The sequence below is a fragment of the Euleptes europaea genome, chromosome 5 (genome assembly GCF_029931775.1).
Source record: "Euleptes europaea isolate rEulEur1 chromosome 5, rEulEur1.hap1, whole genome shotgun sequence".
Lineage (NCBI taxonomy): Eukaryota > Metazoa > Chordata > Lepidosauria > Squamata > Sphaerodactylidae > Euleptes > Euleptes europaea.
Window position 1 is genome coordinate 35006163 of NC_079316.1, and position 9510 is coordinate 35015672.

Here is a 9510-nt window from a genome sequence, read left to right on the forward strand (position 1 = left end):
TTTATGCCCCACCTTTCTTCCACTGTGGAATTCAAGGTAGTACATATAGGATTTTCAAGAGGTCTACAATTGAAGAGACCCACACCTGCTGAGATACAGCAAGCTTTTTGTATCATTTGCCTTCCAAACACCTGCTGGGACCACTACAAAGTATACACTTGTCCAGCTGCTCTGCCAGTTACAAAGGCAGCCTTAAATAGAGCCAAGACCACCAACATAGGCACACTTTCAAAGCCCCTCCCCCACCATATTCACTATGGCCATCTTACCAAAATAATATCAATAAAAACCCCAGACCCTTAACCTGTGCCATTCCCAAACATAAAGTACCATTATACACCTGCATCCTCGTTATGTTGATATCTTCTTCTTGAACTAATCACAGGGTTGCAGCTCAGGTTCCCGTCAGCACATCCCAACTATCTATTGCACTGACAGGTTACTACATCACAACATTAAATCTGCTTTCACTCAATATCTGACCCAGCAAGATGGTTTTTCAGACACGTATACATGGTCCAAAATTCATGTAAAATTTTTCTTATGCAAGATATCCCTGACCTCCCTTAAGCCTATCTGATGCAAACAATTATGCATAGGCTTCTCTTACTTTATTATTGTGTATACCACACACAACCTCCCCCCCTCTCTACGCCCATCCCAACAAGGTTCTCACACACTTGTTAAGCCTCCCGCACGATATTAGCCATCTTCACACACAGATTAATTGCCAGCTAATGAAGAAAAAAACGTGTTTTGAATGCCACAAGTAGGAGAACAGAGTTCTTGGGGTTACTTCATACATACCACATTCTAAGTGTGCCCCTAAGTGTGACCACAACAAACAATTTGAGACACATGAAGTGAACCAATACTTTCTTTCCTGACGTTTTGCCAGCAGCTGTGGCAGGCATCTTCAGAGGAGTAACACTGAAGGACAGTGTCTCTCAGTGTCAAGTGTGTAGGAAGAGTAATATATAGTCAGAAAAGGGTTGGGTTTGAGCTGAATCATTGAACCCAACCCTTTTCTGACTATATATTACTCTTCCTACACACTTGACACTGAGAGACACTGTCCTTCAGTGTTACTCCTCTGAAGATGCCTGCCACAGCTGCTGGCGAAATGTCAGGAAAGAAAATACCAAGACCACGGTCACACAGCCCGGATAACCTACAAGAACCGATGAACTCTGACCGTGAAAGCCTTCGACAATATTTTGAACCAATACTGTTCTCAGGAATGCAGGGGTTCTCAGTGAAGTGGACATTCAGCAGCAAACGAGGATTGCCACCACTTAACGTGTGAAACAGTTCCTTGGGTATCAGCTAGGATGTGGGAAAGAAGCGCTTGCTTCACCCAGCACTGAGAAAGCATGTCAGAATGGCTTTGCTCAGTGCCTCAATCCTTTCTGCCCTCGCCTTCCAAAGTTACCCTCCCCAGTGCTTTCACAAGAAGCTCACCATCCTCCTCTCCCTAGGCAGACAACCCCACTCCTAGGCTTTTGCCAGAGATCCAGTGTGGTGAAGTGGTTACTGTCAGGCAAGGAGCTGGAAGACCAAACCCCCACTAGTGCCTTGGAAACTAACAGAGCCCCCTTAAGCCAGTCACACACACTCCGCCTGACCTACCCCGCAGGGTCGTTGCGAGTATAAAACGGGCACAAGGAGAACCATGTAGCCGGCGCTGGGTTCCCGTGAAGCAATTAAATAAATAACGCCAACCCCCATGCCCACACCCTCCCAACAAGATCCTGCCCTCAGGAAGCCGCATACGCTTTCCATTTTGATCCCTCCGCTCCTTTGTCGCCACCCACAGGTGTGCTTCACCTACGAACCCCCCTCCCTGCTGCCCAAGGCCCTTTCCCCTCCCCCTCAGGCAGCCCAGTCCTCCCCTCGCCACCACCCGCAAGGCAAGGCAGCGCCTCAGAGCGAGGCAGCGAGGGCTGGACCAGCGCGGCGGCGGCTGAGTCAGGGAGGCCGCCTCGAGGCGAAGGCCCTTCCTTCCGGCTCTACCCTTCCCCCGTCCCATGCCCCCCAGACCAGGCTGGACTTCACTCAGCCTCTCCCCGGCCACTCACAAATCTTCCCGCGGAGAGTCTGCAGCACCCGCACCTCCTCGCCGCTCCCTTCGCCGGCGGCCATGGCGGGTGGGAGGGCAGGGAGACCCACCGCACGGCCAACCCGGGACGGGGAAAGGCCGAACGTCTCCCGCACGCGACTCCGCTCGCCCAACTGCCTAGGCAACTGCAGCGGCCCCTGCCCGGCTAGAGTGGCAACAGCAAAGGCCCGGCCCGCGCGGCCCCGCCCACAACCCTCGGCCCCTCCCACTCCTCTCCTTTCATTGGTTGGAAAAGGGCAAGGTGGGTGGAGCGGGGGTGGTGGCGGCGGCCGGGGAGCCAGCTGAGCGCATGCGCCTTGGCTCCTCTCGCCCCTGCCCCCCCCTCCCGCCATCTGGAGGAAAGGAAGGAAATGTGTAGCGGCAGCAGGGAGAGGCGTTACTTTCTCTCCCCCCCTCCCTTAGGGCAGCGCCTGCTTCGCTGCCCGGCTAGGCGTAACTGACAGGAAGGTTGGTTGCTTGGAGTCGGAACGGTTGTTCCGGCAGTAGAACCATCGCACTTGAGTAGGAGAAACGCGGCCACGCCCCTGCAGTGTGTGCCTCGACTGTGTTCTGAGCTATTGGACACGTGGTAAGGGCAAGCTCCCTTAAGCGAACGGGTCCGGGTTTAGTCATTGCTTGAATGGGGGACGGAGACTCCCATTTCGGAAGAATCCTTGATGTACCAGGTGGATAAATCACAGTGGGTGGCCGTGCTAGTCTGTCTGCAGTAGTAGAAAAGGGCAAGAGTCCAGTAGCGCTTTAAAGACTAACAAGAATATTTTCTGGTAGGGTAGGAGCTTTCGTGAGCCACAGCTCACTTCTTCAGAAAGCTCTTACCCTACCAGCAAATATTCTTGTTAGTCTTTAGTCTTGTTAGCTGTGGCTCACGAAAGCTCCTACCCTACCAGGAAATATTTTTGTTAGTCTTTAAGGTGCCACTGGACTCTTGCCCTTTTCTACAAGTGGATAAAGTCTGGCCTAACCGAAGAATATTAAGACCCCTCAATAGTAGAGTGACCGGGTCTCCTTCTGAATTCCCGTTCTTTTTTCTTCTTTTCCCCCATGTGGACATACGTTCTAGAAGAAAGTACTTCTTTGCACAAATATCTATCTACGCAGTTCCACAAGTTGTAGTCATGGTTTCAGCAGCTTTAAAAAGAGACGTCTGTGTGGCAGCTGAATGGCATATGTTCAGAGGCGCTGCCCCTCCACCAGTTGCTGAGAGGTCTTCATAAGGGGAGAGCTGCTGACTTCTAGGGTAGGAAGCAGCTGGCTGGCTACTGAAAAACAGGGTGCTGCCCTTGTGTTCAAACACAAAGTTGGGGGACGGCATAGAGGTATAGAGTAATGTGCATGTAGAGAAAGTAGCCTCGCTCCTTTTCATTTATTATTTATTGCAGCATTTCTTCCCTCCATCCTGTACAGCAGAGGTGGGGAAACTTTTTTCTGCCAAGGGCCATTTGGATATTTATAACATCATTCGTGGGCCATACAAAATTATCAGCTTAAAAATTAGCCTGCTATATTTGATCAAACATTTAGCCAAGAGGCATGACTGGAGATGGCTCTGAGTGTCTGCCACACAGAGCGATTCGCTTTTGAGCTCTGCCGTCCCCAGCTGGGCCCAAGAGATTCACGCAAGACAGAGTGAGTGACAAGCCGCTCGGGGCTTGTAGGTGAAGGAGCCCGGTCCAATAACACCCTGATCCAGCAGTTTCCCAGACGTAGAAGGGAAAGAACCAGAAGGGAGAGGGGGTACTGACCAAGCCCCAAGCAGGCAGCTGCCCAGATGACCCCCCTGTGCGGGCAAGCAAGCAGGCATCCAACCGGTGGCTCACTCATCCACCTGGTGGCACAAGATGGTCTGTTGCACCAGCCAGGCGTAGCCATCCAGCCGCACGCCGGAGTTGCTCCTGCTCCGCATGGTCGGGGTTGGATTCTACAGCCGGCTCCTGCTACCTCCGCCTGCAGGAATGAAATGAGGACACACTGGCTAAGAACTCCCCCCCCATGTATTCTGGCCCTGCCCCCTTTAACCCCCCCCCCATTGTCACCACTTCTGCCCCCAGCCCTCTTGCAGCACAGAGGGAATATGTTTCTCCACAGCCTGGGTGGGAAAGGGTTAACACAGTTTCTTGGGCAGTCCTGGCAGCTCCATAGCTAATGACTCTTCTGCAAGGGGGAAAGAACATTCCGGCAAAACAAACTCAGATCCTCCTTGAATAGAGGCTACTCCTGTCCACGGGAGGGGGTGGATCGCCAGTCTTAGATCCTTCTGAGCTAGAGATCTGCCAGGACCCATGAAGGGCCAGACCAAATCATTCCCGGGCATTATACGGTCCCCAGGACTGACGTTCCCCATCTCTGCTGTACAGAATCCCAAAACCAATATTAAAAAGGAATGAATAAAACCCACTCGCCATAATGGAAAGAGAATGTGCAGTATAAATATTTGGAAGAAAGAAAAATGGGTCAGGTGGCTAATTATGTGAAAGACCTCTGCTTGGGAGCTAGGAGAGCTGCTGCCAGTCAGAGTAGACAATACTGACATTGATGGGCTAAGGGTCTGTGTTCAAAGGAAGAAAACAAGCAGATTAACCTCAGAACCAGCAATAGTAAAAGTCGGTCATTGTTTCGTGGCATGCTTTAAATACCATGGGTGACAAGATGGAACCTTGTGAAATTTCACAAGCCAAAGTTCATGTCAAGAGAAACCATTTCATTATGCTACCTTTTGAACTCTGCCCTCCTGGAAGGACTAGAACCACTACAACATAATACTTCCCAGTCTAATCCCACAGAATCATAGAGTTGGAAAAGACCATACAGGCCATCTAGTCCAACCCTCTGCTTAATATAAGATCATCCTAGAGCATTCTAGACAAATGCTTGTCCAGCCTCTGCTTAAAGACTGCCAGTGAGGGGTAGCTCACCACCTCCCTAGGAAGCTGATTCCACTGTTGAACAACTCTTACTGTAATTCCCCCCCCCCCCAATATCCAGCTGGTACTTTTCTGCCCATAATTTAAACCTATTATTGCAAGTTCTATCCTCTGCTGCCAACAACTGCTCCCTGCCCTCCTCTAAGTGACAGCCATTGAAATGCTTAAAGAGAGAAATCAAATCCCCACCCAACCTCCTCTTCTCCAGATTGAAGATTTCCAAGTCCGTGCTGACTTCCCTGGATCATGAAGTTGTCCTTCAAATGCTCACAGATTGATCTCTTTTAAAATCTGCTCCACTATCTTCCCTGGGAGACAGGTCAATCTGATTGGCCTGTAGTTTCCTGGGTCATCTCTCCTTTTTTTAAAACTGGGATAACATTCGCCCTCTTCCAGTCTTGTGGCAGGTCTCCCATCCTCCAAAAGGTCTGGAAGATACCCTGGCATGGAAACGGAATACCCTGGCATGGAAAAGTAGGGAGAGATATCCAGAAGATGAACAGAAATGTATTTCCCCATCCATCTTCCAGTGCAGGTCATCAGCTAAATTAATCAAAATCATAAGGTGCCAAAACTGGAAAACAGACTGACAGGGTTCCAGATAATCTGGGCAGTCCTGCAGTTGAGAAGCCATTACCTTGTGCACTAACGGTACTAGGCTAAAGTTGGTCAACAGTGCAGTCCTAAGTAAAGTTATACCCTTCTAAGGCCATTGACTTCAGTGGATTTAAAGAGGGTGGCCCAGGCTAGCCAGATCACATCAGATCTCAGCTGCTAAGCAGGGTCAGCCCTGGTTAGAATTTGGATGGGAGACCACCAAGGAAGTCCAGGGTTGCTATACAGAGGAAGGCAATGGCAAACCACCTCTGTTAGTCTCTTGCCTTGAAAACCCCATAAGGGGTCGCCATAAGTTGGCTGCAACTTGACGGCACTTTACACACACACACAGCTCTGCTTAAGAGTGCACTGTAAGTCTTCCAGGATGATTTTTCCCAGTAGTGGTTGCACCATGGTTTTCTTTCTTAATGAGGCATACTTGCAACCTTTCAAATATATCTGGGCCCAAATATGTACACCGTTATAATTTCTAACTCTAATCAGCTTCTTTGTGGCTTTTGTAGCTATCCATTTCTGTTTTGCTCTAATGATGGGTCCAGGGAGATATTTTAAAATGATGCTAGTTAATGACTCCTTTGAGTGAGCTGAAAGTGTAGCATATGAAACAAAATGCATATGGCATAATGTAAAAATATCCACATGTTTTTGGAAGAGGTTTTTTTAGCAGGATAGGAGTAGGAGGATGTAAGCAGGTGGTTTCAGAACATTGAGTGCAGATGGATATATAACTGTTGGATGCAGCCTCACTATGGAAATGGAACATTAACGAGAAAATATTCCTTTTAATAGGATATGGCTGAAGAAATGGAACATTTTTTGGAATTGTGCCTACAAATTTAGTATCACTTATCAGTAGTTATTGGGATTTATTTAATGTCAGTTCTGAAAGGCAGTCTCAAGCTTTCATCAATACTACATAGCTGTTTATTACTTTAGTTTTTATTGTTGCTTTAAGGCTGCTTCTCTTAATTCTTATTGTATTGCTCCAGTTTAGTGTGATTTTTACATTATTATTTTATATAATGTAAGCTGTGTTGAAGTTGAAAGACAGCATTAAAAAAATAAAGCTACCACAAATTTTATTTGGTAGACTTTAGGATTGACAAGGTTTGTATACATTTTATATTGTTACTTTTATTCCATAGTGGTTGCTTCTAGAGGGATATAATGAAGATCACTGCACTTGGATAAAATTTCACAGTGGTAGCCATATAAGTCTGTTGCAGCAAAGCCAAAAAAGAGTGTTACAGTGCAACTCAAAGAATTGTATCCTGGGAGTAAGCCCCATTGACTAGAACTGAGTAGGATTCTGAGTAGACCTGCTTAGTATTGCAGTTTTGGGTTACCTTAAAGACTTGACACATTTATTGCAGCGTAAGGCTCTCAAGTTTATGCCCCTGTCTGTAACAGCCCAATCCTAACGGGGATGGAGGTGGTGGATAAGGGGTACCCGGGATGGCGGAGCGGCTTGCTGCCAAGAGCAGCAAACCGAAAGAGTAATTATGAAGAAAACCCATGGAACTCTCCATAGAGTTCCATGGGGCTAAGACTCCCTTTTTGCAGGTGTAACTCGGCACCTTCGAAAAGAGGTGTACGCAACCCGAAAGGGGTTAGGGAGCTGACTAAAGCCAGCTCCCCCCCCCCCCGGGAATGCCCCTTTTGATGCTGGCGCATGCTTCTGCACTGAGAAAATGCTGCCAGTGAGGCTGCACCAGTGCCTGAGACTCGCACTGCTGTGCAGCTTCCCCAGAGCCACCTTCAGTGCCCCAGCGCCGGCTTTAGTGCCACTTTAGCCGGTGCAAGTGGCACAAACGCTGGTGCTGGAGTCATGCTGACTCCTAACTTGGTTCATCCCCCCACCCGCGTTAGGTTTGTGCTGTTAGTCTTTACAATATTGCAAGAGCTAGATTCAAGTACCACAGCACCTTAGAGACCAACAGGATTTTCCGGGTATAAGCTTTCAAGAATCAAAGATCTCTTTGTCAGACACAAGTAGGCATAGAGATCTCTGAGTCCTTATATCCCCAGAAGGTGGGAGGGGTGTTGCAAAGAAAGGAGTCAGGATGCAAAGGTACAATGCAAAATGTAATCAGCTTGAACAGAGCAGGGGAGAAATGTATAGGGGCTGAAAATTAGCATCTTTAGTGAGCTAAGAATCCCATGCCCCTATTCAGTCCTGGGGGAGCATTGTTCTGAATTTGTGAATCAACTCAAATTCAGTAGTCTCGGTTATAATCTCCCCTTGAAGCTTCTCTGTTGGAGGACTGACAGCCTTAGATCAGCAATGGAATGTCCTGGAAGATTAAAATGTCCCCCCTCTGGTTTTTTAGTGTTGCAATTTTTTATGTCAGATTTATGCCCATTTATTATTTTGTGGAGTGGCTGACCTGTTTATCCGATGTAGAGAGTGGAAGGGCATTGCTGATACTTGATGGCATACATACACTGGAAGAAGAACAAGTGTCATGGATATTGTCATGGATATGGCCAGAAATATAGGGGAAGAGTTGCTGGATTTAACCAAAAATATGGTCTTTTTAATTAAATGATAGGGATCCCAAGGCTGTGCTCAGGTTTGATTCCCTTTACATCCAGGTTTTTTCCTGAGAGGGTGGTATTGAGGCCCAAACTCCAATTTCTCCCTAAGATGGTCTCCAGATTCCACCTGGCTCAGGTGATTACATTACCTGTGTTTTTTCTGAACCCACCTTCTCCAGGTGAAAAAGCATTGCATACTTTAGATGTAAAAGGGTATTTATTGTATTTGCAACACACACAATGTTTTTGTAAGGAGTTGACTTTGTCACTTAGGCCCTCACTAGGGCACTTCTGCTTCATCTAAAACTCTTTCAGGTTGGATCGTTCAGACCATTAAACTCTGTTATCAGCATGCTGGTGTTGCCTGTCCGCTTTACATATGAGCCCATTCCACCAGGGCTGTGACTTCTTTGGCCGCCTTCCTTCATGGTGTTTGCCTCTTGAACATTTGCAGGGCAGCAACATGGTCTTCCAGTGACACCTTCATTACATCAATGCACACTGGGAATCAGCAGTGAGAAAGGTTCTTTTACATTCTCTGTTTGTTTGAACAGCTCACCCCACCTCCACTGATGAGTAGCTTGTTAGGTTCCCAATGTGGAACTGCACAGAAAACAAAAGATGACAACAGGTTTGCACTTAACCTGTACCTGTTGTTCATCACGTCTTCTGTGCAGGCACACATTCCTTCCCTCCTACTCTTCTGTGAGCTGTCTACATGTTATCAGAGTCCCAGTGGCTTGGGAGAACTGAGGGGAAATGGCGCTTCTCTTTCACGGCACGTGACGGTTTTGGCGGGAAAGCATCGCCTTGTGTGCCAAGGGCAAGGAGTGCCTTTTCAGTCACCAAGAAGCTAGAAAGTTCTGGCCTGTGCATGCGCAGTCCCAAAGTGGGACTGCACAGAAGAAAACTTGATGAACAACAGTTACAGGTAAGTGCAATCCTGTTAAAACCTTGCTATGCTGACAGTTTTAACCCTCAGAATCATTTAAGCATGATATGCTTAATGCTTCAATTAACCTAGGCAAATATTTGGAGGTCAGAGCTGGGTGGGTCAAGTGGGTGTAGTACTATCACTTTTGGGGAAAACCAGCTATTGCAGATTTTTTTAAAAAGAGAAGCGTTCCTCATCTAAGAACAAGAGCTCATTCTTGGAAGCTGCTGTGTGACAAATTAAAAAGCCTGTTTTTTTAAAAAGGTTCTTAGGTGGGGCAATTCACCCTCTGGCACTACCCTGGCTATAGCCCTGTGGCTGCAGAAGAAAACAGGTTGTCACTAGTATCATGTAGCGTAAGTGAAATATTACTTGGATGA

General features: G+C 47.6%; 1 protein-coding gene across 1 annotated transcript in view; it reads right to left on the reverse strand.

Annotated features, from left to right (window-relative positions):
• Positions 1–2160, reverse strand: part of RASA2 (RAS p21 protein activator 2) — a 42229-nt gene extending 40069 nt beyond the window's left edge. The window contains exon 1 of the mRNA XM_056849324.1: positions 2079–2160. Within this exon, the coding sequence (XP_056705302.1) occupies positions 2079–2142 (64 nt within the window). The 5' untranslated portion in view covers positions 2143–2160. The remainder of the gene's footprint in view (positions 1–2078) is intronic.
• Between the last annotated feature and the right edge of the window lie 7350 nt (positions 2161–9510).